General features: G+C 31.9%; 6 protein-coding genes across 14 annotated transcripts; all 6 read right to left on the bottom strand.

The window, feature by feature from the left end:
- Window positions 1-1,016: 1,016 nt before the first annotated feature.
- On the bottom strand, window positions 1,017-3,171 carry LOC107399261 (synaptic vesicle glycoprotein 2C-like). Its single transcript, XM_015985339.2, has 10 exons — window positions 2,957-3,171; window positions 2,712-2,909; window positions 2,504-2,666; window positions 2,275-2,456; window positions 2,043-2,227; window positions 1,664-1,996; window positions 1,503-1,617; window positions 1,300-1,459; window positions 1,127-1,254; window positions 1,017-1,073 (listed from the first exon to the last, which is right to left on the bottom strand). Exons 1-10 carry the CDS (start codon window positions 3,030-3,032, stop codon window positions 1,018-1,020), a joined length of 1,596 nt encoding a protein of 531 aa, XP_015840825.1. The 5' UTR covers window positions 3,033-3,171; the 3' UTR covers window position 1,017.
- A 1,447-nt stretch (window positions 3,172-4,618) lies between these two features.
- LOC100142173 (synaptic vesicle glycoprotein 2C-like) lies at window positions 4,619-7,388 on the bottom strand. 2 transcript variants are annotated; one of them, XM_015985342.2, is made up of 12 exons: window positions 7,260-7,388; window positions 6,707-6,762; window positions 6,463-6,660; window positions 6,251-6,413; window positions 6,024-6,202; window positions 5,786-5,970; window positions 5,547-5,737; window positions 5,350-5,494; window positions 5,183-5,297; window positions 4,976-5,135; window positions 4,803-4,930; window positions 4,619-4,757 (listed from the first exon to the last, which is right to left on the bottom strand). In XM_015985342.2, exons 2-12 carry the CDS (start codon window positions 6,750-6,752, stop codon window positions 4,702-4,704), a joined length of 1,566 nt encoding a protein of 521 aa, XP_015840828.1. In that variant the 5' UTR covers window positions 6,753-6,762; window positions 7,260-7,388; the 3' UTR covers window positions 4,619-4,701. The 2 variants fall into 2 exon arrangements, with proteins under 2 accessions (XP_015840828.1, XP_015840826.1); XM_015985340.2 differs by having other exon boundaries at window positions 6,707-6,963; window positions 7,260-7,385.
- A 780-nt stretch (window positions 7,389-8,168) lies between these two features.
- LOC100142372 (synaptic vesicle glycoprotein 2C-like) lies at window positions 8,169-10,816 on the bottom strand. Of its 2 annotated transcripts, none has more exons than XM_008203041.3 (12): window positions 10,626-10,816; window positions 10,253-10,308; window positions 10,009-10,206; window positions 9,797-9,959; window positions 9,570-9,748; window positions 9,333-9,517; window positions 9,096-9,286; window positions 8,899-9,043; window positions 8,735-8,849; window positions 8,532-8,691; window positions 8,359-8,486; window positions 8,169-8,313 (listed from the first exon to the last, which is right to left on the bottom strand). In XM_008203041.3, the coding sequence occupies exons 2-12, from the start codon at window positions 10,296-10,298 to the stop codon at window positions 8,258-8,260; spliced, it is 1,566 nt and encodes a 521-aa protein (XP_008201263.1). In that variant the 5' UTR covers window positions 10,299-10,308; window positions 10,626-10,816; the 3' UTR covers window positions 8,169-8,257. The 2 variants fall into 2 exon arrangements, with proteins under 2 accessions (XP_008201263.1, XP_064212215.1); XM_064356145.1 differs by having other exon boundaries at window positions 10,253-10,330.
- Window positions 10,817-12,271: 1,455 nt separating this feature from the next.
- On the bottom strand, window positions 12,272-15,032 carry LOC100142577 (synaptic vesicle glycoprotein 2B-like). Of its 2 annotated transcripts, XM_015985338.2 has the most exons (11): window positions 14,786-15,032; window positions 14,526-14,729; window positions 14,309-14,471; window positions 14,064-14,245; window positions 13,414-13,598; window positions 13,177-13,364; window positions 12,985-13,126; window positions 12,817-12,928; window positions 12,607-12,766; window positions 12,434-12,561; window positions 12,272-12,386 (listed from the first exon to the last, which is right to left on the bottom strand). In XM_015985338.2, exons 1-11 carry the CDS (start codon window positions 14,886-14,888, stop codon window positions 12,331-12,333), a joined length of 1,623 nt encoding a protein of 540 aa, XP_015840824.1. In that variant the 5' UTR covers window positions 14,889-15,032; the 3' UTR covers window positions 12,272-12,330. The 2 variants fall into 2 exon arrangements, with proteins under 2 accessions (XP_015840824.1, XP_008201347.2); XM_008203125.3 differs by lacking the exon at window positions 14,786-15,032 and having other exon boundaries at window positions 14,530-14,669.
- Window positions 15,033-15,067: 35 nt separating this feature from the next.
- On the bottom strand, window positions 15,068-20,409 carry LOC107399262 (synaptic vesicle glycoprotein 2B-like). Of its 3 annotated transcripts, XM_015985347.2 has the most exons (10): window positions 20,182-20,273; window positions 20,102-20,128; window positions 19,895-20,057; window positions 19,663-19,841; window positions 19,435-19,619; window positions 19,053-19,379; window positions 18,894-19,005; window positions 15,483-15,642; window positions 15,310-15,437; window positions 15,068-15,264 (listed from the first exon to the last, which is right to left on the bottom strand). In XM_015985347.2, exons 3-10 carry the CDS (start codon window positions 20,053-20,055, stop codon window positions 15,209-15,211), a joined length of 1,308 nt encoding a protein of 435 aa, XP_015840833.1. In that variant the 5' UTR covers window positions 20,056-20,057; window positions 20,102-20,128; window positions 20,182-20,273; the 3' UTR covers window positions 15,068-15,208. The 3 variants fall into 3 exon arrangements, with proteins under 3 accessions (XP_015840833.1, XP_015840831.1, XP_015840830.1); XM_015985345.2 differs by having other exon boundaries at window positions 15,068-15,255; window positions 20,102-20,409; XM_015985344.2 differs by having other exon boundaries at window positions 20,102-20,408.
- Window positions 20,410-21,158: 749 nt separating this feature from the next.
- LOC662246 (synaptic vesicle glycoprotein 2B) lies at window positions 21,159-26,622 on the bottom strand. Of its 4 annotated transcripts, none has more exons than XM_008203123.3 (11): window positions 26,497-26,622; window positions 24,090-24,151; window positions 23,882-24,043; window positions 23,668-23,830; window positions 23,496-23,617; window positions 23,054-23,295; window positions 22,808-22,995; window positions 21,831-22,093; window positions 21,539-21,698; window positions 21,363-21,490; window positions 21,159-21,317 (listed from the first exon to the last, which is right to left on the bottom strand). In XM_008203123.3, exons 1-11 carry the CDS (start codon window positions 26,499-26,501, stop codon window positions 21,259-21,261), a joined length of 1,554 nt encoding a protein of 517 aa, XP_008201345.1. In that variant the 5' UTR covers window positions 26,502-26,622; the 3' UTR covers window positions 21,159-21,258. The 4 variants fall into 4 exon arrangements, with proteins under 4 accessions (XP_008201345.1, XP_008201344.1, XP_015840863.1 ...); XM_008203122.3 differs by having other exon boundaries at window positions 24,090-24,143; window positions 26,497-26,614; XM_015985377.2 differs by lacking the exon at window positions 26,497-26,622 and adding an exon at window positions 24,245-24,434.
- Between the last annotated feature and the right edge of the window lie 631 nt (window positions 26,623-27,253).

The following is a 27,253-nucleotide window of genomic DNA, read 5'->3' on the forward strand; positions in this document are numbered from 1 at the left end:
TTGACCAAAAAAATATAAAAATCTCCTCCTACTTATTTATCTGTTACATAAAAATTTGCAAGACGATTGCTGCGTTTGTCATTGGCTATGGGTGGTCTCAACTTTAAAACGGACCAATCATAGGGCGTTCAAAATTGAGCAAAAAGCTTTCGTTTGATAATTTAGTAAAGGTCGGCCAATCCAGGTGGATTTCGTTGCTTTTTAAGAAAATTTCAAATTTTCTATTACATTTGGGTTCAAAAATCTTGTATAAATTTTGGATCAATCTGTTTTTGATAAAGATTGATTCTCGCAATTAGTTTGTTTTCAAACTCAAACATTTTACAACATTTTCAGCAAAAAGTCAACTGTTTCGCAAGATTCTTTCACAAAATTAGGTCATAAATCATTATATCTTTTGGTTATTAACTTGAACATATAAAATTTATGTGTTGTGTTTTTATATAGACAATTTAATGATTTTTGAGAGGCAAAAACAAAAAATTGGGTCTTTCATTTAACTTTTTCAAGTTATTCAACTTTTAAAAGTTATTCAACTTTTAACAAACTTCTTAATTTTTTACGTTTCCAGTCTTTAAGTCTCATAGTTTATTAATGTTTTATTCACACACTTTTTAAGTTTGTTGGAACTATGTAGCTCTTATTGATGTAGAAGTATTTTTAAAACCATAAGTCTGAGTTAAGAGTTTGCTATTTTTTCTGAATTGTTGAACGATTAACTTGAAAAATATTAGTATTTGGTGTAAAACGCATTGTTTGTTTATAGATTGATAGATAAAGCTTGTTGTATTTTATGAAAAACTTTTCAGGCAATCAAGAAAACAAAAAAGCCAGTTAGAATCTTATGGTCCTTAGGTCAGGTCAGGTCAGGTCAAGTCAGGACAACACCCTGTACACTAGAAAATAATTTTAGGGGGTTCAGGGGGCTTTTGTAATAAAAAAAAGATTATTTTTTTTTCCATCTTACTGTATTTTGTATTAATAAAAAAGTCTTTCACAGTTTCACAGTCTTTAAGATTACTCCAAGGCCTTTAGGTCAGTGTTTGGTAGCAGCATTGCGATGAAAGCACATACTAAACCAAAAATTTCAACATTACAATCCCACTTGTGATATCGATAAACCTACCAAAAATTAGAGAACCGATTGTGAAGAACGGAGGAGCACATCCTGTTTGGAGTAACAAGGGGAAGACCAAATTCCCAATCATTGCCCCACTTCGAGCCAACATCATTGATAACGATAGTGTCATTGTTCTAAAACAGTCTTCAACATTTAATAATCGTTGTTAACAATTCTACCTTAAAGTAGTCGGAAACAAGTCTATGCAAACGGCTAGAACTACATTAGTTGCCACACTTGACGATGCGATAAAAATTGAAGCAAAAGCCACCGTCATTGCTGTGTTCGTGGAAAAGTAGATTGAAAAAGCACACGATCCTCCCAAAACACCTAAAACACCTAAACCTTGTGTGAGAAATTCAATTCAGTGTTTCCTTCCTACTCATCAGTTTTTTCTTTCCGAGGATGTTGATGAAATAGCCGGCGAAGATGTAGCTACTAGCACTCACAGACGAAATAATTATTGTGTTGATATAAACTGAGGAATTGTTGAGGTTCTGCAAACTTTCCCTATTTCGAGTTTTTTCCAACTTGGTTACTTACAACAACGCATTCGCCTAAAGTACTGGCTGGCTGGATCATGTCCAGCATTTTGCAAAGATCGGCACTAGAATCGTTGTGATAATACTTGTAGTCATTGATGGCTTGAAAAATTTGCGGCAACCAAAGCCGCAAAGTGTTCAAACTCATTGTAAATAAAGTTTGGAGGAGACACACAAGGATAATGTTTGCTAAATGTGGCGGGAAAAATAAGGGTTTTAGTTGTTGCCACCCTTCTCTGAGAGCTTGTATCTTGTTCCTGTTGGCTGTCACGTGAGTTGTGTGCTTACTTTGACTGTTTTTCTTAACTTCAATTTCGTCAACTAGTTGCCTAATCTGGAATTATGTGTTACCACAATTTTTTTTTATTATTGTGACTCACTGGATAGGTTTCAGGTGGATTCCTGCTATTTACACTGTAGATTTTTTGAAACACTTTGAGTGCCTTGTCGTTTTGGCCCACCGTCATCAGAAATTTCGGACTTTCGGGCATGAAAATAAATATTACGGTACTGAACAGGGCGGGAAAGCCACAAATGAAAAGATAAATGTTCCAGGAATGAAATTCTGTAATGGTGGTTTAAGTTCAAGTCCAGTTTTTAGACTCGTGTTACCAAGTGTTTTGTTAAAAAGTGAAAAGTAGTAATTTTGGGGCAAGACAGCCCAGGCCAAGACAGGTAAAGTAACGCTCCCACAACTAAAAATAGTTCCAAGTACTAGCTGCATTCTTGCTCTATATTTGGAACAATGGAACTCAGAAATATAGGCTGTTAGAGCAGCAAACGGGCCGTTTATTCTGCAAATGTTGTTTGAAACAAACGCATTTTAGAGTTTTTAACTTACATAAAGCCGCCAAAAAATTTACAAATCATTAGAATTGTTTTGCTTTGGGAGAAACCGCTGATGAAGACAAAAACAGTGTCTAGGAAGAAGCCAACCATCAACAGTCTTTTCCTCCCTAAAGTGTCATAAAGAAATCCCCAAACCAAGGCACTCGAAATCATTCCTGAAGATCAGTCGTTATCTATTAGTTATGTTAATTGTTACGTGCCTAAGTAAGTAATTGCGTTTAACATTCCTTTATCATCTAAACTCAAGTCAAGGTCACACTGTGCGGCTGCAAATACATACGACATTGTGGTCGTTTCAAAGATAGAAGACCATCCTGCAGGAATTGAGATAAGGATCAGAAATAAATTGTAGTATCCGAAGCCAGTGGCCGAAATTGCCGTTTCAAAATCAGCCGGTTCTGAAGTACACACAGTTATTAAAAAAATTAGTGTACGGTTTGCTCACCTGTAGCTTTTGCTTTAGTTTCGTCATCTATGGGAACTACGTAGATATTTTTGGCCGTGCTATGTTTTTCTTTCATTGTGACGACAGATTTTTAATGAATACATGACCGATTATGCTTCCATTATATTCATTCAGGTGTTTGTTCTTATCTAAACTTTAAATTTAAACAATACAGTTTTTTTAATTAATGTTAATCTCATTGTTTTAGTTAATATTCAAACAATGATGCTTCATTATTAATGAATTCTGTTAAATACCTAATTATGACTACTATCACTTGCAACACTTGTGCCGAATGGTGTGCAAAATGGTGCAAATACCTTTCGGAGATAAGGAGTGAGTTTTTGAAATATTTATGAAGACCAAGCATATGATTTATATTTATTTTTCTCTACTCTAGAATTTGTTAAAAAAATGAATGATTTGTGGAGCTAAACACTATTTACCGAGGGATTGGCAATAGTGAATAGTGTAAATATGTACATAATCTAATTTCTTAAATTTGTTTTAACTTAGAACGATTAAACCAGAAGTTATTTACTATTTTGCGTCGATGCCAACGTCATTTTTAGGAATTAAAATTTTTGCTTCCAACTAGCTTGCAGTTGGTGAATGGGATTTTGTTCTCATTTATATAATTGTTAAAAAACTACTATATATCACGAAAAAAGGGTGGAGAAACAAAATCGCAGATGAAAATTATAATATATATATAATATATAATAAATAATAATATAATCTTTATTTGTTGCTTAAGTATAAAATATAAAAATACTGTGTATTTAATTATTTCTTTATTGGGAATTTAAAGGGAATTTTAAATTAATACTTTTTAAAAAATGTTTTAAATATCATTCAACTCTTCTACCTATATGGTACTGAAAATATTGTTAGCACACTACGTTAAATAATATGTATTATAAGTAACTTTAATGCAAAATAAATCTTTCCAGCAGTCTGAATCTTTTGGTTATGTTTTTTTTATTGAAGATTTGCTAATCTTTTTTTGATATGTTTTAGTATTGTTTTAAGTGTATATGAAAAAATATACGATATCTACATGTTTATTTAGCTTTGAAGTTAGAATTTTTACTGAGTGTCTTTAGTTAGCACATAATGCCATTTGTGTGTTTATCCCTTAAAAGCTCATATTTTTTTCACAACGTTGAAATTCAAATTGGTTTTTATTTTTGGTTTTCGTTTTGGTTTGCATTTGCAACTAAAATTCTTTTCCTCTATTTTTCTTTTTTTCACTGCTTCCTAATTTATTGCTTCTTATACTTTCGTGTTTTGGAGAATATTATTCATTCTTCTGTTGAAAAATTAGGGAATTTATGTGATCTAGATCTTTAAAAACAGTTCTGCCAGTTAGACCATTATTTTTTCTTTTTGTTGTCTACTCTCTTAAAACTTTTGATTTCTTCTTTTTATTGGTGTTTTTTGTACAAATCTATAAATAATTTGTGTCTAATAACCAAAAGACATTAGAGATATTGGACTTTTATTTGGTAAAACTATAAAGTTATCAATGCATAATAGGACATACTATAAGAAAAAAAAAATCATGAATAATTTCAATTTAATTTTCAAATAAAATGTACGAAAAAATTCTGAAAACATTACCTACTTTGTGGAACGATATTATTTAATAAAAATTAAACGTAGAAAACTTTCTTTTACTTTTTATAACAGGAATGGTATTTACAAAATTTTTACACAATAAAATTGAAACATCATTCCAAAGTTTATTCCAGCGCCTTGGAGTCGGTGTTTGGTAGTAACAGGGACAAAAAAGCACAAGCTGAAATCAAAATTTAAAACAGTTTAAATTTATTGCCATTTTTACCAAAAACTAGCGCTGCTATTGTGAAAAAAGGTGGCCCACAACCTGTCCGAATGAGTAAGGGAAATATTAGATTTCCAGTCATTGAACCAATTCTAGCACACATTAGAGCTAAAGCTAGTGACATTGTCCTAAAATAGAAATTTGTGAAACTGATTGTTTATTATTTTCTCTACCTTAAAGTCGTTGGGAATAAATTAATAATGACTACAATACAAACATTGGCTGCGATGTGTGTAAAAGTAGCAAACAGTGATGAAAACGCAACTGCGAACGCTGTATTCATGGAGAAATAAATGGTGATTTCAAATCCTCCAGCTAATATTCCTAAAACGACTGATTTTTTTTTAAATTAAATTAACTTATCATTTCGGGAAACGTACAGAGAAGTGTTTTTTTCCCAACTTTATTGATAAAAAAGCTTGCACTAAAATCACCTACAAGGGTAACAACTGCTACAATTAAACCGTTTGTGTAAACTGAGGAATTGTCCGAATTCTGAAGTAAGACAGTTAATACTTTTGTGCATTTTTTTTTTCAAAAAACGTACGACTTGGCATTCATCACTTGTAACATTTGAACTTTTGATCATTTCTAAACTTTCGCAAAGATCAGCAGACGACACGTTGTAATAATATTGGTAATCATTCAAAGCTTGGAATATTTGTGGTAACCAAAGTCTCATCGTGTTAACGCTGTAAAAGTAATTTTGGCGAGAAATACGACACGTTTTTGGTTATGATTTACGTCATTGTGAACAGAGTTTGAATCAGACAAACAAAAATTATGTTTTTTAAGTGAGGAGGAAAAAATAATGGTTTGATTTGTTGCCACCCTTCCTGCAAAGCTTGCGACTGACTTCGTTTAGCAGTAACTTGTCCTCCGTGTTCGTTCGGGTCTTTTTTCTTGAGACTAACTTCATCTACCAACTCTGTAATCTAAAAAAAATATTTAATGTAAAAAATTCCTAGTTTGTGGCATTTAACTGGAAATGTCTTTGGTGGTTGTCCGCTGTTTATTGAATAAATTTTCTGGAATATTTTCAAAGCTTTTTCGTTTTCGCCGACAGTCATCAGAAATTTTGGGCTTTCTGGGACGAAAACAAATATAATCGCACTTACAAGCGATGGAATACTATACAAGAAAAGTAAAATGTTCCACGAGTAAATAGCTATGGTACAAATGGTAAAAATGTATGATTCATTTTTTTCTTTTTTTTCTTACTAAATGTGTCGGATATTTTCAAATTTAATTCTTGTGGTAAAATACCCCAAGCCAGAAGGGGTAAGACGATGCCTCCGCAAGAAAAACTCACAGCTATCATTAACTGCATCCGTCCTCTGTATTTATTTGAATGAAATTCAGAAACATAAGTTGATAGTGCGGCATATGGGCCATTTATGCTGAAACCAAAAATCTTTATCATTGGTTTACTCAAGTTTTTGTTTTACATAAAACCACCAAAAAAATTCGACGCTAGCAACACTTCTTTGTTTTGGGATAAGGAACTTATGACTACGCAGATAAAGTCCAAGGAAAACCCGATCATTAGGAGTTTTCTGCGTCCAAGGGTATCAAAGAGAAATCCCCAAATAACAGCACTTGAAATCATTCCTTAATATTGTCTCAGATATTTACTAGTTGAGTCTAATCAATAATTTACCCGAATATGTAATCGCATTCAATAAACCTTTGTCTTCAAGACTCAAATCAAGATCACACTGCGCTACCGGAAGAATATAAGCCATTGTGCTGCTTTCAAAGCCGCAAGCCCATCCTGAAACAAGGATTAGCAAAACAAAGTAAAAGTTAAATTTTCCGAAATCGGTTGCGGTAATAGCGGTTTCAAAATCGGCTGGAACTGAAAAAAATCAAAGTTTTTGTTTGGAAACAATATAATTGAGTACCTGTCGTTTTGGTGGTTGTTGTGACGGTGAAAATGTTTCCAGACATAATGATACACCTGTCGATAATAATAATTAATGGCACGTATAAATAAAATAAATTATTATTTTGCTATGTGTTGTATTCATGTGATGCCGATTTAATTCTTATGGATAATCTCAGAGTACAGTTAAACGTTAATAAAGTTGGAACAAATAATATTATTGAAAGGTGTAGCCTTTCTCCAAGGTTAATAAATTGTAGTAATAACTGATATCACCTGAAAAAAGTTTCAATATCACAATATCACACAAAAATAATAGTTCCGAACTGTTTTCGTTGTGGTGAAAACAGACAATTTAATCATTTTAAAACAACAATGAACATTGTTGCTGTAAACGAGCTGACAGGCTCGTTTGCACAAAAGAAAAGAGGAAAACAGTAAAAATAATTAATAAGAATTTTGCTCAATTTTATATAGAAAAGTTGTTGTACTTAATGAGTTTTATTTTGTTATAAAAATAACACACTTATTATTTCTGACGTACCCTGTATATCTTTATTATAAGTACATACCTTCAAAATGCAGGTTTATAATTTTAATAGTTTGTTTCATTCAATGCTACTATTATTTCAAGTGCTTGCTTGATGATAGGTAACAAATAATCAACAAAATTTACAATTTCTGATTGTTAAATGAGCATAAATAAAGTTGTTTATAAGTTAAAAACTAATTCTCTGCACTTGTCTTTTTATGACGGATGATTTAGAACAATGCATTTTTTCTCCCAGATCTAAATTGTTTCGTAAACAGAAATGGAGCGTTATCATATTTTTTGAAAAATTAGTTTTGTTACCCTGAAAAGGTTTGAATTCTTTGGTTATTTAAAATTTATTAATGTTCTTTTGATATTAGTCGTATTTTTATATTTTATCTAGTGCACAATTATACCACACCTACATATTTTCTAGCTTAGAAGTTATAACTTTGATAGCATACTAACTAAATTCACTTATGCGGATTCATTTTCTGTTTTCTTCTCGTTCATTTTTCTTTTTTCCTCATTTTCGTAATTCGTTTCTTGTACTTTCGTGTTTTGATGATTTTGTATCTTCGATTTTTCTTGAAGTTACTTATTGGTCTGTTCGTGTTTGGGTTTAAGCAATTTCTATTAACAGTTTTACCAGTTTTGTTACGATTTTTTTTTTGTCTGCTCTCTTCAAATTTTTGGTTTCTTCTTTTTTTTTCGTTTATTCTTTTCGCGATGCTTTTTATGTCCAATGAGAATAACCAACAGTGATTTGAGAGATACTGAACTTTTTGGTAAACACATGAATTCATCAATGGATAGGACATATCAGGAAAAAAATTCATGAATAAGAAGGTAATTTCCAGATAAAATGTACGAGAAATTTCAAAACCGTTACTCGTTTTGTGCAATTTTACTTTTCTAATTTATTTGGAACGGTGTTAAATAATAAAACTTAAACTTATAATAAGTTTATTTTTCGTAACAGTAATAATATCTAGTATTTACAAAATTTGTACACAACATTCAAAATCTTTAAAAAGTTTACTCCAACGCCTTGGAATCGGTGTTTGGTAGTAGCAGGGACAAAAAAGCACAAGCTGAAATAAAAAATTAAAACAATTTTAATTTATGGCCATTTTTACCAAAAACTAGCGCGGCAATTGTAAAAAAAGGTGGCCCACAACCTGTCCGAATGAGTAAAGGAAATACTAAATTTCCAACCATTGATCCAATCCTGCCGCACATTAAAGCTAAAGCTAATGACATTGTCCTAAAATTGAAATTTGTGAAACTGATTGTTTATTATTTTCTCTACCTTAAAGTCGTTGGGAATAAATTAATAATGACTACAATACAAACATTGGCTGCAATGTGTGTAAAAGTAGCAAACAGTGATGAAAACGCAACTGCGAACGCTGTATTCATGGAGAAATACATTGTGATTTCAAATCCTCCAGCTAATATTCCTAAAACGACTAAATTTTTTTTAATTAAATTAACACGTTTTGGGAAATTTACATAGAAGTGTTTTCTTCCCAACTTTATTGATAAGAGAGCTTGCACCTAAATCACCCACGAGGGTAACAACTGCTACAATTAGAGCGTTTATGTAAACTGAAGAATTGTCCGAATTCTGAAGTAAGAGAGTTAATATTTTTGTGTGTTTTTTTCGAAAAACGTACGACTTGGCATTCATCACTTGTAACATTTGAACTTTTGATCATTTCTAAACTTTCGCAAAGATCAGCAGACGACACGTTGTAATAATACTGGTAATCATTCAAAGCTTGAAATATTTGTGGTAACCAAAGCCTCATTGTATTAACACTGTAAAAATAATTTTTACGATAAATACGACATGTTTTCGGTTATGATTTACGTCATTGTGAACAGAGTTTGAATCAGACAAACCAAAATTATGTTTTTTAAGTGAGGAGGAAAAAATAATGGTTTGACTTGTTGCCACCCTTCCTGCAAAGCTTGCGACTGACTTCGTTTAGCAGTAACTTGTCCTCCGTGTTCGTTCGGGTCTTTTTTCTTGAGACTAACTTCATCTACCAACTCCGTAATCTAAAACAATATTTAATAAAAAAACACCTAGTTTGTGGCATTTAACTGGAAATGTCTTTGGTGGTTGTCCGCTGTTTTTCGCATAAATTTTCTGGAATATTTTCAAAGCTTTTTCGTTTTCGCCAATAGTCATCAGAAATTTTGGGCTTTCGGGGACGAAAACAAATATAATCGCACTTACAAGCGATGGAATACTGCATAAGAACAGTAAAATGTTCCATGAGTAAATAGCTGCAGACAAGTGGTACAAATTTTATGATTGATTCATTTAGTTTTTTCTTACTAAATGTGTTGGATATTTGCAAATTTAATTCTTGTGGCAAAATACCCCAAGCTAGAAGGGGTAAGACGATGCCTCCGCAACAAAAACTCATTGCTATCATTAATTGCATTCGTCCTCTATAATTATTTGAGTGAAATTCAGAAACATAAGTTGATAGAGCGGCATAAGGGCCATTCATACTGAAACCAAAAAATCGTTATTAATGGTTTACGCAAGTTTCTATTTACATAAAGCCACCAAAGAATTTCGATGCTATCAACACTTCTTTGTTTTGGGATAAGGAACTTATGACTACGCAAATAAAGTCCAGGAAAAACCCAATCATTAGAAGTTTTCTGCGTCCAAGGGTATCAAAGAGGAATCCCCAAATAACAGCACTTGAAATCATTCCTTAAGATTTTATCAGAAATTTCCTAGTCTAATCTAATCAATTGCTTACCAGAGTATGTAATAGCATTCAATAATCCTTTATCTTCAAGACTCAAATCAAGGTCACACTGTGCTGCTGGAAAAACATAAGCCATTGTGCTACTTTCCAAAGTTGCAGCCCATCCTGACGCAAGGATTAGCAAAAGAAATAAAAAATTAAATTTGCCGAAACCGGTTGCTGTAATAGCGGTTTCAAAATCGGCTGGAACTGTTAAAAAAATTTCAGTTTATTTGAAAGCGTGAAAATTGAGTACCTGTCATTTTGGTGTTTGTTGTAACTGTGAAAATGTTTCCAGACATTGTGACACACCTGTGGACAGTAATTGATGGCACTGATAAATAAAACAAAACATCATTTTGTTATATGGGTTATTCACGTGATTTAGAACAATGATTATGGATAATCTCAAAGCAAAGTTGCTGCGAATAATATTATTGAAAAATGAAAGGTGTAGCATTTCAGCAAGGTTTGTAAAATAAATTGTGGCAATAGACTGATACCAATTTGAAAAATGCGATAAGTTTCAATATCACAATTATTTGTCTATCGTTAATCGAAATAAAAATTAGTTTAGCGGTTTTTACAAAAATAAAAATATTGAAGCAATGCTTGTTTTTGATACTTACCTTCAAAATGCAGGTCGTTGAATTTTTATAGCTTCGTTTAAACAGTGCTACTGTTATCGAAATTGCTTGCTTGGTCACAGAATATGATTACGATACGTGAAAGGTAACAATCAACAAGATTTGTAATTAATTCGCTGTATTTAATTGTGGCAATGAAAACATAACGTTCGTACGTTTATGGCTTACAACCTAGGATAATAATTCTATGCAATATGCACTTGCCTTTTTATGATGGATGATTTAGAACAATGCATAATTTTTTCTGCTAAAATTAAATTGTTTCCCAAACATGCAGCAATGGAGTGTTATCACATTTTTTAAAAGGAGTTAACAGTCAAATTGTTAAACCAGGTCTGAACTCTTTATAGACGTTTTTTAGTCATATATTTCATATCTTACTTTTATTTTTTACAATTTTAAGTTTCTGAGATTTGGTACTGCTTTCGTTTCATTATTTTAATATCTTATTATTGGTGTATTTATTTTTTACTTATTTGTTCTAAATGCAGGTGTGTGTTTTCAAGGATGTCTTTGACGCCAAGTACGATAGCAAATACTTGTTTTCTTTTTTTAAACTAGCTAAACTGTTTAACCAAACTATTTAACTAATATTTAATACACTTGCTGAAGATAAAAAAACGATACTTTACCTAAAAATACTTTTTTTTAAATGCAGTTATTCAGATCTAAGCCGCAATTTAGTGCGTTTAAACTTTATTTTGCAAGATCATGACAGAGTTTTATTTGATTCGTTTTATTCCATTTAGCTTATTTTTCAACAAAGTTTCTTTAAAAATAAGCCGAAAAACTGAAAATATGTTATTTTTATATTTTTCAAAGGAGCGAACAAGCAAGTAGACTTTATAATATATTCTTAGTTTCTTGTCAGAAAAGGTCTGAAAAATCATTAAATTAAGCCGAAGAAAACATTTTTTTTGCGGTTGTTTTGATACAGTTTACAGCCAGTAAGGAAAAAAATTTTGTAAAAATCAAACCGATGTTTCACCAAAGATAGGCTAGTATTGTTTGAATTTTACGTTTTTCGATTTTTTAAACACGTCAGCGAGATAAAATCTATTTTTTTTAATTTTGCTGCAAGTAGATTATTCCAACTAGCTTCCATTTATTGTACAAGAACATTTTACAACAATAAATTTTGGTTGAAAATAATATCCTGCATTCTTTGTGCATTTAAGCACGTTTTTGGTCTCAATTTCAGAATTTGCCTGTTATTTCTTTAGAAGAAATTGAAAAATCACAAATTTTATTAAAGTTTATTTTGTTTTAGCTTCTTTTGGACATGTTATTTAACCGGAGGTGCATCATTTTACAAAATTTTGATAAAAATAGATCGAAAAGTTACTTTAAATGCAGTTATTTAGACCTTATTGTTATTGAATAGTTCCGACTTATTTACGTTTATTTAGTAAAAACTGAAACGTGTTTTTTAGGTTTGACATTAGAATAAATTAGATTTGAATCAGTTTATGTTAGATTTGTCAAACTATTATAATTTTTAAACATCCACAGCCGGGACTGGTTTATTGAGGCGTCATTTTCACTTTGTACGACTGTACATACTTTCGATGAAACTATCGGACTAATTAGTTATGATTATTATTGTGTAGGGGATGAAGTGAATAAAATATTTTTTTAGAATTTATTAAATAATAAAAATTATCACATCACATACATTTACTCGTATTTATTTCAGAGCTTTCAGATCCGTATTTGGCAAAAGCACAGTGAGTAGAGAACATCCTGAAAAAAATGGTTGCTTATTCATAATTAATTATATAGAAATTTACCGATTACAACCGACCCAATAGATAAAAAGGGCGGTGCACAACCTAAAGTCAACAAAATCGGAAAAATTAAATTGCCAACCATTGAAGCAGAGCGCCCTAACATCATCACCAGCGATATTGTTACAGTCCTGCCAAAATCTTATAAATGGAGTGTTAATTTTTTTTACTTTTACCTCAGCGATGTTGGGAATAAGTCAATAACAATGGTTATGAGAACGTTTCCACAAATTCCTCCTAGTGATAAAAACAGTGATGAGAGGGTCACTACTGTGGCAGTGTTTTGTGAGAAATAGATGGAAATCACACAAAGTCCACTTGCAACTGAAAACGTGCCTAAAACACTGAATAAGTTTCGCAACTAAAAGATTTGAAAACAAATTTACCTAAAAGCAATTTCTTGCCCAATTTGTTTATGAAAGTGCCGGCAACAAAGTACCCACAAATTGACACTGCTGCAATTATCATGGTATTCATGTAAACTGTAGGAGAGAAGTTCTAAAATTACACCTCTGTAAAATCTTCTAATAAATTTTCCGGTATATATTACTTACGACATGACATGTGGTATTTGATTCTTTTGGAGTTAGGACTTGTAACATGTTACAAAGACTACTCGTAGTTCCGTTATTGTAATATTTATAGTCGCTGATTGATTGAAATATTTGAGGTAACCACAGCCTTAACGTATTAACACTGTTGGAAATTTAATTTTTTTTAATTAAATTAAACATGAAATAACGTACCTTAACATAAACAACGACTGTATTAAACACACTAGAATTATATGTTTCAAGTGAGGAGGGTAACATAAGGGTTTAATTTGTTGGAAACCCTCTCTTAGTGCTTGACTTTTAGTCCTGTTGGCAGTAATGTGACCCCCATGTTCATTACCGTTATTTTCGGTTTTAGTTTCGTCTATCAATCTTTTGATCTAGCAGAGCAAGACAATTACGAGTACACTTGTCAAGACATTAATTTACCGGAAAATCGTTACTACTTTTCCCAGTATTGAAACTGTAAACCTTTCTAAAAACCTCCAAAGCTTCGTCGTTGCGTCCAACAGTCATTAAAAATTTCGGACTTTCTGGCAAAAACATGAAAATGATTCCACTAATCAGCGAAGGTATGGCACACACCAGGAGAAAAATGTTCCATGAATGTAACACTAAAAATAATTTTTAAATCAAATTTTAAATTAAACGTATAGTCACTAAAAAAAACTAGCTTTTATGTAAACTATAGTTTTGAGAGGAATTTGACATTCTGTTTATCATCTGTTGAAATGAATGAGGCTTTTTTGTTGGAAATGGTTGACAATAAACGAAACAATTTTCAAATTGTCGTATCGTTTCGAAATATTGAAATTTCGAAATTGCAAAAAAATAAAACTGAAAAACTGATGTTACTTTGCCAGTTTCACAAAATTTCGTGTTTTTTTTTGAAAAAATTTTTGTGAAAAATAAGCTGAAATACGACAAAATTTTTACGTTTTATCAGCAAGGTAATTATTTCGCAAAAATTGGGATAAAGCCTAAAAATCGTCGAATAATTTCATTATTCCACATAGTTGGCGTTTGCTTATAAGAGCGTCATTTTCATTACGTGACTGTACAATAATTGCAGACATTACCTATTTTGTTGTTGTAAATATTTAAGTCAATGTGTTGGGGCAAAATGGCCCATGCCAACATAGGTAAAGTTAGTGATCCACCACTGACTATCATCCCTCGAACTAGTTGGACCCTTGATCGGTACTTGGAACAGTGAAATTCCGATAAATAAGCAGTCAGTGCTGCGAAGGGACCATTAATTCTAGTAAAAACGTTTACTAAAATTGAATCTGTCAGCTTTCAAATTGTGGACGTTCCAACTTACATAAAGCCCCCAAAAAATTTGAAAATGAGGAGCAAAGTAAAATTTTGTGAGAAAGAGGAGAGTATTACAAAACAAGCGTCTAGTAAATAGCCGACCACCATCAGTTTCTTTCGCCCAAGGGTGTCGCAGAGAAAGCCCCAAACAAACCCACTTGACACCATCCCTACAAGTCATTATTACACTTTGCAAAAATTAAATTAAATTTGTGGATTATTGCCTACGAATGTGATGGCATTTAAAGACCCTCTGTCGGTCAGAGACAAGTCTAAATCACAGTGAGCAGCAGGAAAGACGTAAGACATCGTTGTGGTTTCAAACATCGACGTCCATCCGGCAGGAATCGACAGCAGGAAGAGAAAAATATTGAATTTCCCAAATTTTGTCGCTGATATGGCTGTCTCAAAATCAGCATCGTACACTTCTACAATTAGCAGTTGGGTGAACACCAGATAATTCTATGAAAGTTAACAATTTTACCTCTCTGTGAAGTTTGCCGCTTCGTTCTATTTCCTTCAACACTGCTGGAAATGTTGTACACTTGATTCTTGGCTAAAAAGTTTTTGAAAGGTTTCGGTGCCATTTGTTCACGATTACTGTATAATAAGCGAAAACAATTGTAACATTCAAATACGGATTATTTAAATAATTGTAATACATGCGAATGGAACGTGCAACAATAGATTTTTTAAGACGCGTAATCCATACTTTACATAGTTGTAATTTATGTTGTCTCTTTTGACATACTTAGAATGTGTAAGTCACAACAGTGACGCATTTGAGCGTTTAAACAAAACTAATTTGTGTGATATGACGAAAGGCGACGAAATTATTGCAGGAATGGAATTTTCTTCAACGTATCAAGCGTTTTATTCACTTACTATTAAATACACAAATAAATAATTACTGCAGTGCTTTTAGTTCGGTGTTGGGCAGCAAAATGCTCAGTCCTGAACCAACTACAAAAATGAGTTAATTCGTTCAACTAGTTTAATTATTTGTACCAATAATTAAAGATCCAACAACGAAAAATGGTGGAGCGCAACCAGCTTTGAGTAGAAATGGGAATATGACATTACCGAGCGTTGCAGCCAACCGTCCTGAGACCATAGTAAAGGAAATAGTAACCGATCTAAAATATTGTTATAAAAATGTGTGGTTACCAAAAATACGAAACCTCAAAGTTGTTGGAAACAAATCGGCAGTCACAGCAGTGACAGCGTTGAGGGAAATGCCTCCCATTGATATAAAAAGTGATGCTAAAATTAACACTGCAGTTGTAGTTTGAGCAAAATAAAGGGATGAGGCACAAATTCCGCCCAAAAGGCACGAACCAACTAGAATTGTCATATTAAACGGAACTATGAAATAAGCCCATACACCAGTAGAAAGCCCACAGAAAAAAGCCCACATGAAAAATGCTCACAGAAAAATTAATTTACTGGAAAAAAACATTTTCTGCAGTCGTAGATAGATTTATAAATTTATAATTATTATCCATACAAATGTTTTAGAAACAATTTTTGAGTAAATAAGTGTGGTCAAAAGTGTAACCGTTTTTTTTCTGGCAAAGCCAGAAGTTTTACTTAAAAATTTAAAATTTTGGAAAATTGATAACGGCTTTTCTATGTAAAGATTATTAAATCTATATTGATAGGCATTTGTCATTAACTTATTGTACCTGGGCACTGATTTGGTAAATTGTTATTCTAATGTTCTTGCAAATAATGAAATTCAAAATATTAAGTGCCTTCCATTAAAATAAGCAATTGTGAAAATTAAAATTAATTGATAAACATAAGCGGATAAAAAATATTAACAATTTAAAGACCACAATAAAAAAGAAAACAGAAAAAAAATTAATGGCAATAAAAAAATAAAGCCAAACGCCTCCGAAAAATACTTGTTGGATATTATGCAAGGTAAACAAAGAATAATCTTACTATTTAAAAATTCTCAATGCAGTAAACTTTGTAGGAGTTTCTAATTCAACAGGAGGAAACCAAAAAGAGTTTACTTTAATACGGAAAATTAAAAAATGGTTACCGCTACTTGTTAGATCTTCATCTATTTAGACTTTATGTGGAAACGGATTAAACGAAAGGTCTTGCGTAAATTTTTGAGGATGTGGGTTTTTTATTTTTATGTTATTTTAAAAAACAAATTATTATAAATTATATAAAAAATACAAGTTTAAGTTCTATGCGTATACAGGCTTCTGCTAAACGGCTCCTTTTCTGCCTTCCAGTCGTCTCTGCAATTTTATAAATCAAGCTTTCAACAAACTTATATTTTTTAGAAGCGTTTGCTTAATTTTGTAATCTTATCTTTATCTTTATTAATACAGAAACAAGCACCATACCTTATGCTTATCAAAATTAATAAAACTGACCTGACTTGACCACTATACTACCGAGGATAAAACTTTATAGTACTTAAATTCTTATCTTTATTTTTATTAATAGATATTTAAGGAATTGCTTAAAAAAATCGTAAGTTTATGCTTACTTTTATTATTACCACCCACTGTTCCAATAATGATATTTTTAGCAGAGTCTAGATAATTTATACTATCACTATTTAAAAGTAGATGTGTATACAGATTGCTCAAAAACCGGCGCACCAACTCAGTAGTACGTTGCTGAGAAGCACATATAGATCACGGAAAAAATCTTGAAAAAACTCCTAAACTCATATTTTAAAAAATCTGTGGCTACAAAATTATTGTGTTAACTTCTTCAGTTTTCATTATTTTTTAATGTTTTTAAGTTTTACACTAAGTAATAGTTTCTTAATAAAACAATTAATAATTATTTTTAAATGTAATATCAGACTTTAGCAGTATTTTGTATCCAAAAAATTTAAAATGTTTTAAAAAATTACAATTTGTAGATGTTCCTAGAGTTCCTTTATTGGGAGAGTTGGGACACTGAACGTCAAACCGAGCCAATTTTGTATTATGTGGATAAGGTATATATTTCTATCCTTTTTTATTAAAATTTTTGTTAGTAACTTATGTCAGAGGTTTATGTCGAAAATAATTTCAAGGTTATAATTTTTGTCAAATGCATAAAATGACATAATTTTACGTCAAATTTAACCAGGGACGTAGAAAACGTAGAAATTTTGGGATTACTATTTAAAAAAAGAAAATAATTGAATACCTACGAATATTAATGTTTACATTTCTGAAATTTTTCGATATTTATTTTAATATTAAATACATAACTTAAAACATACTTCAATGCTAAAAATGCTTTTTCTTTTAGTCACAATTTTTAGTTAAACATCTTGTCCCAAAAAATTGGTCATCAAGAACCCTTCTTATTCCCTGTTGTCTTTTTAAATTTTCTAAAAAATGATATTGAAGGTGTTCTCGTGTGAAAAACGTAACAAAATCGTGAATTCCCAATAACTTTATAATTTGAAACAGAATCTAAAGTTCACGTAGATGCTAAAGGAGGCCAAGCAGCGACAGGTTCAACTTTCCTAAAAATTAGAACCAATTTTGGGTTCAAGTACCTACGTATTTTATAAATGCATAGACAAATTCCCAAAATCTCATAGATTTTGTACATAACATTATTTAGACAATCCACTTTTCCAAATGCTTGTTAATAATTAACGTAAAACTTGGCAGGAAGGGTTCAATTTCTCTCTCTCTTCATCGCTGATTACCATTTCTTAAAGTTAAGGAACAAATGTTTATGATGAAGTGTTTAGACGTAAAATTTTTGTACTTACAAAGAAATCTCTTTTAAAATTTGGAGTTCATATAAAAAAAAAACAGTGAATTGACGACGACTGCCAGTCTAAACCATTTCTAAACGCAGTTAGTCGACGAAAAATGGAAACATTTTTTGACAAATCTATTTGACTTTTGACCAAATTTCAAGTGTAACATCACTGATTTCTATCTCAATTTGTTTTTTACACATTCCAGCGGACGTATATGAAACAAAATTTCGAAAATTGACATTCAGTGTCCCAACTCTCCCAATATAGGAACTCTAGATGTTCCAACACTGGGAATAATTTCCTAGGAAACCATTCCAAAAATAATTTATTTTTATTGTTGATCAAATTATATTGCGATCAATTATTGCAAGTTTTTTCTACATCATAATATATTAATTGCTGATTTTTTCAACAAGTATTTGTTTAGTATTGCAAGAGCTGTCTATTCCGCTAAATAAAATAAAAAAATATGATCTGAAGCATAAAAACCTTAACTCAAAAATTTACTCTGTATGTAAAATCCTGAACAAAAATGTAGCATTTATAATTTATTTTTTGAGTAATCCTTAAACAAAAAATGTAACGGTACGCTATTACAACTTCAACGTAAGTACTGATCGTGAATTTGAAAAAGATGCCCTAAAATAAAGTCGTTTTAGCGAATTGACGGAAAATTAAAGTAGAGAAGAATTAAATAAACAGTTTACTAATGAATGAGAACTAGAGGGAAAACAATACCTATTTCCATTAAATACAGCTTATAGAGGGCTTCTCTCTGTGTGTTTTTTTTGTGGGCTTTTTTCCTGTGCGCATTTTTTGTGTGAGCTTATTTCTGGTCACCCTTACTTACATATTAAAACTTTCTTGCCTAGTTTATTAATCAATAATACCACAAATATGTAGTTTGTGATTGAAACACTGGCAATTATCATTGTGTTAAAATAAACCGATGAGGAAACGTTCTAAAACCAATCGTTAATTTTTGATGCCTGAAAGGATAGAACTTTACAAATTGGCACTTTGTTGATTGTGGTGGATTTATCAACTTCAACGTCGTACAAAGACTTGCAGTAGTGCCATTGTTTTGTCGTTTGTAGTCACTAATCGACTGAAAAATTTGAGGCAACCAAAGACGAATAGACTGCATGCTAAACATGTTTAAAAACTGAATTGTACAGACTAGAATTAAATATTTGAGGTGGGGAGGGTGACACACTGGTTTCACTTGTTGAAAACCCTCTCTTAAAGCTTGCTTTTTGGTCCTGTTAGCTGTGACAAAACCACCGTGTTTCCTTTCTTCATTTCCTTCCATCGTTTCTTCGACTAAACTTTTAATCTAAATTAAGTAACACATCTATTATGTGAAAAAGGCCAACAAATTTTGATCTTACTGGAAATTCTTCTTTGGTTTTACCAGTATTAAGACTGTATATTCTTTGAAAAATCACAAGCGCAGCTTTATTGCGACCAACAGTCATCAGAAATTTCGGACTTTCAGGCATGAAAATAAATATCACCCCACTTATAAACGACGGAAGCGCACAAGCAAACAGAAAAATATTCCATGAATGAAAAACTAATTTTTCAGTTACGAATTGCAAAAATTGGGTTAATCAAACCAAAAACGTTGCGGTGATCGAGTTCTATGTCTAGCGGCATGATAATCCATCCAAGAATTGGCAAAACCACAGTTCCCAAACTTACAACAATCCCTCGCAGCATTTGTACTTTTGATCGGTACTTTGTGGGATAAAATTCCAAAATATAGGTTGTGAAACCAGTGTATGTTCCACTCGCGCTGAAAATTTTAAATTTAGCCAAAAAATATGGGAAATGGCTGTAATTACGTACAAAAACCCTCCCAAAAACTTAACCGACAAAAGCATGGCCAAACTTTGCGAAAACCCACTTATTACGACCATGACCGAATCCACCAAATATGTTAGAACCAAAACATGCTTTCTGCCTAAAGTATCCGACAGAAAACCCCACAATAACGCACCCACTATCATTCCTGAAACCTTAATTTAATTTTTTTTAAGTGATGTTAACTCTTACCGCAATAGGCGCCTCCGTTTAGATGCCCTTTGTCATGAATTGTAAGATTTAGATCGCATTCAGCGGCTGGAAATACATACGACATTGAAGTCACTTCAAAAGTGCTTGTCCAAGATCCAGGAAGAAGGAGGAGGAAGAGGCACAAGTGAAATTTTCCGAATTTTGTGGCCGAAATTGCCATTTCAAAAGTGGCAAATTCGGTTGTAGGGGTGTTGCTACCAGATGGGTCATTTGTGGACATTTGACAGAGGTTTTGACTCAAACTCACCCACAGTGACACGTAGTTGTCAAAAAGGGGTTTAAGAATTGAAAAAAAAAACTGTTTATATTTTTTCAAAAATTATAATGTAGAATAAGGTAAAAGTGGGTCTTTAGAGTGATCAGAAAAAAGCCCAGATAAAAAAAGCTCACAACAAAGATAAAAGCTCGCATTAATCAAAAAAACTTAAAAAAAATATATAAATCTTTATCTAAAAAAAAATTGCACGGTTACTTTTTTATTATCTTTATATATTTTTTCTTGATTAGGATTGATGTAAAAATGTATTCTAAAACATTTCTATTGCTATCTTTTTTGTGGGCTTTTTATTGTGTTTTTATTCTAGGCGCATTTTTTTGTGAATTTAATTCTGTGAGTTTATTATTACTGTAATTATTATTATTATTATTATTATTATTATTATTATTATTATTATTATTATTATTATTATTATTATTATTATTATTATTATTATTATTGGTATTATTATCATTATTATTATTATTTACCTTTATTTACTCTTTTCTTGAATAGGATTGCAGCAAAAATTTATTCTAAAATATTTTTATTGTTATCAGAATACTTATAAATTCATGAATCTATGCACAATTGCAGGGAATGTTTTTTTTTGAGTATGAGAATTTTTCGGTACGAGCTTTTTTCCGTGTGGGCTTTTTTTTGTGCGCATTTTTCGTGTAGGCTTATTTTGTGGATTCGAGGAAAGAGCTTTACATTTTTACAAGAATTGTAATTTAGATTGGGATAAAGGTAGGTGTTTGGGCATTAAAAATCGTCACAGTACTTAATAAAACTTTTTATATAAAACTAAACAGAATATAAATATGAATAAATAAAAGATAAAATAAAAAATAAAAAAATAAAAAATAAAACTGGCTTCTTATTGTATTACCATGTATTTGTCCGTTTGAGGTAAGACCAAGCAAAGCGTTCCGCTGGCTGAAAAATATTTGTTAAAAATTGGTTAAAAATAGTATTGTTTACCTATGAGGAGCGAGCCAAACAGATAAATCGGTACAAAACATTGCCAATCGATCAACAAGCCAAAAACTACATTTCCAAAAATTGCGCCAATTCTCCCTGAGGATGCAGTCACAGCTAAAGCAATTGCCCTAAAAGGTGGTTTTATTTTTGTATTGTTTTGTGATAACGGAAAGTACCTAAGATTTGTCGGAAACAAATCGACAATAAAGCAAAAAATCACAGCTTCAAGAATACTGGTCAGTGCTTCAAAAACACAAGAAAGCACGAGAGTTTCAGTTGAACTTTGTACCCAGTTCAGCGAGAGGGTTGATAACCCTGACATCACCAATCCAATAACTGTAAGAATAGAGATTACAATTGTTTTTTAATAATTGTTGACTGGACAAAGTCCAGTTGAGAATGATTATCGTTCTTGGAAAATTACAGAATTGCATGTTTTGACTGTGACTAAACCAAAACAATACTCACTTAATACCGCTTTCTTGCCGAACTTCTTCATAAAGAAGCTGAGCGATACTGACGTAGGAACACAGCTTAATCCTATAATAATCGTGTCCAGAAAAACACGATTATCTATTGAAGGGTTGCAAGGTTCAGGGAAAAATACTTCAAGAGCGTCCGCTCTTCCATTGGACACGGAACAAACACTTGCAGTACTGTTGGGATGAGTCACTTCAAACTGGTTGAAACGGTCGAAAATTTCGGGAAACCACATAATCAAAGTGTAGTAACTGTAACCAAAGCACAATAGCTGTTTGAATACCAAGAAAAAAAATTATCTAAGGAAAAGAATAGGCTTTCCTTCAGTGCCATACATATCAGTGTCCCAGTGACCACACCTGACCTGACCTTTAAAAATTTAAAGGATCTATCATTTTAGTTTGCTTCAGTTAAGAAGATAAAAAAATAAAAAGGTTTGTTCCAAGTTGAATAACTGATTACTCAAAAGATATTTGACTTTAAACATTAAAAAAATATATATTAACTAATGTTTCATGAGCGGAAAAATAATATTTTTAACTATAATAATATTTTTACTGTTACCAGTGGCGTATCTAAGTCAGTTTTTTGCTAATAATTTTGTGAGGCTAAAAAAAACTAAATTATTTTTTTCTATAGCAGATTTTCAAGTGTGATTTGTTCTACCAACCCATTTTCAGTTTTTTACTAACAATTATCATGGCATTATAAGTATAAGTATAAGTATAAGTATAAGTATAAGTATAAGTATAAGTGAAAAAAGTTAGTGCTACCTAACCTTTTAAATTAATGTGTTGGATTCATAAATAATTAAATAAAATATCAATTTCCGTGCTTAAAGTGTTACTTCATCTACTCAAAAGAGTTGATAAAGAAGTAGTTTAAACACCTGCTATGGAAAAAATGATATTTTTTGATGTGGTCGCTTAAAAATAATTTTTGTGCATGGTTTTATGAAAACTCACCTTGCCATTAAGCCAAAATCCGCAAAACAAGTCACTGAGAGGTATTTCAGATACGGTTGCGTGAACAACACTTGCGTTTCACTCACAATGGACGTAATCTTGACACAGATTTTTTCCCTAAGTGGCACTTTAGTGCCCAGTCCTTCAGAATTATTATTATTTTCGTACTCTCCTTCTAGAGTCATGACCTGTTTGTTGTATTCACTGTGTTAGGAATTTGTTTTTGAGATTAAACCATGCACTTACTGGATAAGCATACGAGGGAAATCCAGTGTTAAAGGTGAAAACCTTCTGGAAAACGAGTTTAGCCTTTTCGTATTGCCCTTTCGAAATGAGAAATTTTGGTGTCTCTGGTAGGAAATACAACATGACTAGACTGATCAAGCTTGGGATACTGCAGACCAGAACAAAAATTCGCCAAGGGCTGAAATTTCCATGGTCGATGAATGAGTCCAAAGTGGTTCGGTTCAGTAGAACCCAGGCCACACCTACAAGTAAATCACGGCTTGGTTAAGTTTCAAAACAGTGCAAAAGTTTTTGATTTTTACACTGCAATAAGTAGCTCGGACCAGACTGACTGTTCTAAAGAAGAATCCTCATTATTTTTTGGCCAGACTGGCAACCTACTCTGCATCAAACATCGATTAGATCGTCTAAACCTACTCCTAGTTGTTGCTTTGGTACTCACCTGGTAGTAGGATCACTCCAACGTTCCAGAACACTTCCAAACGACCCAACATCACATCTCGGTGTTTCTTTGACGCGAATTCGCCCAAATAAGAGAAAATAATACTAGTGGCCCCTATAATACTGAGAATGGGTTTAAACTGAATTTGGTGGTTGGTCCCGAAAGACCTTACCCGAATCCGTTGAAGAACCGACAAATTAAAAAGAAGCTGAAAGTTTGAGCGAAGGAAGAAATCAAAGCTGCGAGAAAATCAACGAGGAGCGAAAGCATTATTGCGACTTTACGTCCCTGAGAATCAGCAATTGAGCCCCAAAGACTGCACCCGAAAATCATTCCTGTGAACATAGAAAGTTGGGTTTTGTCTCAAGCTTGCTTGTTGAAATTACCGATTAGAGGCATCGCTGATAATTTCCCCTTATCAACTGATGATAAATTAAAGTCACATTTGGCCGAAGGCAAGACGAACGATAAAGTCGTTGAGCTGATGGCGCAAGTTGCGTAAATTGTCCCACAAACAGCAAGGAGCAAGGCCTGGAATTTTCCATACCCTTGAACGAAAAAATAATTGGCTGAAAATGCAAAATGATAACTTACTTGAGTAATGGATGGCGGTTTCAAAGTCAGCGGTTTGGGCTTTTTCGATGTAATCTAAAACACTTACATCGTAATTAAACCGATAGTTGGTACTTACGTGGGTAAAAATTGGGTTAGTGGTGAGGAAATTTCAACGATGGGTTAAATGATCGTACCGTGGTGAGTTCTTTCTTGGATTAGTAAGAAAGAGCGGTCCATTTCGCTTCGTGATAAAGACATGACTGAGACAATACTTTAGGCACATTACTCATTTATCGGTATTGGTAACATTGGAAAATAAATAAGCTTGTTTGTTTAGGAACGAGTCAATATCAGAGTTTGATATGGGTTTAAAAATACGTGATTAACTACGTAAATGGTACGGAAATTAATTAATTAATGAGAAAAATGGAGCCAATTTGTTCTCTTAACCCAGTTAAGTTCTAATAATTAAACAAAAAATTTCGTGGTCTTAAAAGCTCAAGAAGTTATTTTTTTAGTTGCACTTGTTGATAAACCAGACTAAAAAATTTATAAAAAATCTTTAGTCAAAATGTAGTCAAGAAGACTTAAGGCAATTTGTTCCTTTAACCCCGTTTTAATTTTTTTTTTAATGAAACTAAACTTTTCGTGGTTTTATAAGTTCTAGAAGTTATGAACTAGAACCAACGTTTTTTCTTGCTGCACTTGTTGAAGAAAGAGGCTTAAAAGCTAGATGAAATTTGCACTCAAAATGTAGTCAAGAAGACTTGGGGCGATCTGTTTCCTTAACCGAAAAAAGAACATTGTTCCAAATGATGTTTGTGTTCCAAAAACATCTAGAAGTTTTGAACTAGAACCAACATTTTTTTTTTATTTGAAGAACATTAATATTTTTCCGAAACTAAAGTAATTATCATAAAAAACTATGTTATTCTGTAGTAGTTTGTAAGATTTTTTTGCAAAAAATAATAATTTCGCATTTTTATTATATGGATTTTTGCATAATTTTTTGACAAAATTATAACGCGATGAGGTAAAATCCGCAGCCAAAATGTAGTCCTGATGACTTCAGCCGCAATCTGCTTGTTTAACCCAGTTTCAGAATTACTAAAAATTTCGTGATTTTAATAGTTTCAGAAATTGTAAACCAAAAAACTAACTATTTTTTCTAAAAATTAGGTTAAACCCGCATTCAAAATTTTGTCAAAGAGACTTGAGGCAATTTGTTCTCTTAATTCAGTTTCCAAAATTTTTTAAAATGAAAGAAACATTTATGGTCTTAAAAACTCTAAAAAGTTTTGTACTAGGATCAACACTTTTTTTTTAGATGACAATGATTTTTTTAATTATTTTTAAGATTTTGCCAAACTAAGGTAATTATTATAAATTAAAACTGTGTGATCCTGTAGTAATTTTAACAAAATTTTCGTCGGTCCCGGTCACTACTAGTGGTCGTTAGGTCAGGTCAGAGGCTGTAGATGCGACCTGAAAACTCTGGCACTTGGGTGATGGCATTACCACCATACGCATATTTATATTTATTTATTTAGTTTAAAAATTTCCAAAAATGAAACCAAAAATTTCGTGGTTTTATAAGTCTAAAAGTTTTGAACTTGAACCAACTACTTTTTTCTAGTTTTCTGCAGTCAAAATATAGTCAAGGAAACTTGAAGCAATTTGGTAACAGTTTAAAAAATTTTCAAAAAGGAAAGAAAAACTTGTGGTTTAAAAAAAAGTCTAAAAAAGAAGATATAGTCAAGAAGACTTGAAGCAATTTGTTCACTTAAGCCACTTTCTGATATTTTCAAAAACAAACAAAAATGTGTAATTTGTTTCTAGTCTTGAACTAGAATTAAGTATTTTTTTGTATTGGCCAATAATTTTTTTAATTATCAACAATATCTAGGTATCTAATTTTTCAAAATTTTCGTTAAACTTTAATAAAAAATAATTGCACATTTTTATCTTGGATTTTTTCATAATTTTTTGTTAAAACCATGACGCTGTTTGGTAAAATGTAGGCCAGAAGACTTGAATCAATTTGCTGCTCTTTTAACCCGTTTTCAATATGTTTAAAAAATAAACCAAAAATTTCGTGGTTTCAAAAATTCTAAAATTTATAAACTAGCACCAACTACTTTTTTTAGTTGTACTTGTCGACGAAAGAGTCTTAAAAATTAGTAAATAACTTTACCGAAAGTCAATCCAAAAATAATTTAACTACGGGTAGGTATCATAAATTAAAGTTGTCTAAAGCTGCACTAATTATTAAAAAAATTCTTATCACGTTTTTTGCATAATTGTGATAAAACTATCACGCGGTGAGGTGAAATCCGCAGTCAAAATGCGATAATTAAAAAATATGAACCAAATTAGTTATGATAAATGTTTATTACAGAATTAAAAATGGACATGAAGGATAAGATTCGAGTAAACATAAACTTACACCATTCTTTGGCTGGATAAGACATGAAATTTCACACTTAATCTTGTGACGATTTGAGTGAAAGACTAAGCAGAAAACTGCTGCAAGTAAATTTTAATACTTAATTTGTGAGGTCATCTCTCCGGGTCACATCCTCCGGCGACTATAGATGTTTTGATTCCAGTCGAAATAATGTCAAAAAATCTAAGACGTAAATAAACTGCTGTATTTTTTGGAAAAGTTGCGTCAACAACGCTTTCATGACCTTGTTAAGCCAGCAAGCACCGAGGAAGCTGGTGATAATTTCAGGGCTATTTTTAGTAAAATTAACATTAAGTTTAAGAAAAACGCGATTATTCTTGGTTTGGGAGCTATAATTAAATATTTATTTGTATTACGCACACTAATCACACTTTAAGTTGGTGATATATGTCTTGTTTAAGCGGATGAGACCAGTTTAGGCCTCCGATGATTGTTTTCAATTTTACCGAGATAAAATTGCATGTGTAAAACAATAAGTCGGGGTGATAACAGTCGGAAGTCAAAGTTCAGTTTAAGAACGTAAAGAAGAGTCTAAATCCTTGATAAGATCTAGGATTCGTAGCCTTTGTCCCAGAAATCCACCAAATTGTTTTTGTTTAAAAAGTCTTGCTTCCGAATAACAGTTTAAATTCATTAGTTAGGATGCTGTTATAGACCTAACTCCATTATGTGTACTATAGTTGGAAAGCTCTTTAATATTTTTTTTCATAAATAGACTATTGTTTTCAAAAAATCT

This window comes from Tribolium castaneum, chromosome 4, assembly GCF_031307605.1.
Source record: "Tribolium castaneum strain GA2 chromosome 4, icTriCast1.1, whole genome shotgun sequence".
Lineage (NCBI taxonomy): Eukaryota > Metazoa > Arthropoda > Insecta > Coleoptera > Tenebrionidae > Tribolium > Tribolium castaneum.

Bases quoted from the DNA above. Each gene is read 5' to 3' on its own strand.
- LOC107399261 (XM_015985339.2), bottom strand. From the start codon at position 3,032: ATGAAAGAAAAACATAGCACGGCCAAAAATATCTACGTAGTTCCCATA. The intron at 2,667-2,711 runs GCACGTAACAAT...ACTGATCTTCAG, and splicing joins AAACGCAATTACTTACTTAG to GAATGATTTCGAGTGCCTTG. The intron at 1,255-1,299 runs GTAGAATTGTTA...AGACTGTTTTAG, and splicing joins TTGTTTCCGACTACTTTAAG to AACAATGACACTATCGTTAT.
- LOC100142173 (XM_015985342.2), bottom strand. From the start codon at position 6,752: ATGTCTGGAAACATTTTCACCGTCACAACAACCACCAAAACGACAG. The intron at 6,661-6,706 runs GTACTCAATTAT...GATTTTTTTCAG, and splicing joins AACAACCACCAAAACGACAG to TTCCAGCCGATTTTGAAACC. The intron at 6,203-6,250 runs GTAAAACAAAAA...TTTTGGTTTCAG, and splicing joins AATTTTTTTGGTGGTTTTAT to CATAAATGGCCCATATGCCG.
- LOC100142372 (XM_008203041.3), bottom strand. From the start codon at position 10,298: ATGTCTGGAAACATTTTCACAGTTACAACAAACACCAAAATGACAG. The intron at 9,960-10,008 runs GTAAGCAATTGA...TAAAATCTTAAG, and splicing joins GAATGCTATTACATACTCTG to GAATGATTTCAAGTGCTGTT. The intron at 8,692-8,734 runs GTAAATTTCCCA...AAAAAAATTTAG, and splicing joins TGGGAAGAAAACACTTCTAT to TCGTTTTAGGAATATTAGCT.
- LOC100142577 (XM_015985338.2), bottom strand. From the start codon at position 14,888: ATGGCACCGAAACCTTTCAAAAACTTTTTAGCCAAGAATCAAGTGTAC. The intron at 14,246-14,308 runs GTAAGTTGGAAC...CGTTTTTACTAG, and splicing joins AAATTTTTTGGGGGCTTTAT to AATTAATGGTCCCTTCGCAG. The intron at 12,767-12,816 runs GTAAATTTGTTT...TCAGTGTTTTAG, and splicing joins GGGCAAGAAATTGCTTTTAG to GCACGTTTTCAGTTGCAAGT.
- LOC107399262 (XM_015985344.2), bottom strand. From the start codon at position 20,342: ATGTCCACAAATGACCCATCTGGTAGCAACACCCCTACAACCGAATTT. The intron at 20,058-20,101 runs GTAAGAGTTAAC...TTAAGGTTTCAG, and splicing joins AAACGGAGGCGCCTATTGCG to GAATGATAGTGGGTGCGTTA. The intron at 15,643-18,893 runs GTAAGTAAGGGT...TGACAATTCTAG, and splicing joins AGGCAAGAAAGTTTTAATAT to TTGGTTCGTGCCTTTTGGGC.
- LOC662246 (XM_015985377.2), bottom strand. From the start codon at position 24,333: ATGTGCCTAAAGTATTGTCTCAGTCATGTCTTTATCACGAAGCGAAAT. The intron at 23,831-23,881 runs GTAATTTCAACA...CTATGTTCACAG, and splicing joins ATCAGCGATGCCTCTAATCG to GAATGATTTTCGGGTGCAGT. The intron at 22,094-22,807 runs GTGAGTTTTCAT...CTTTGGTTACAG, and splicing joins GATTTTGGCTTAATGGCAAG to TTACTACACTTTGATTATGT.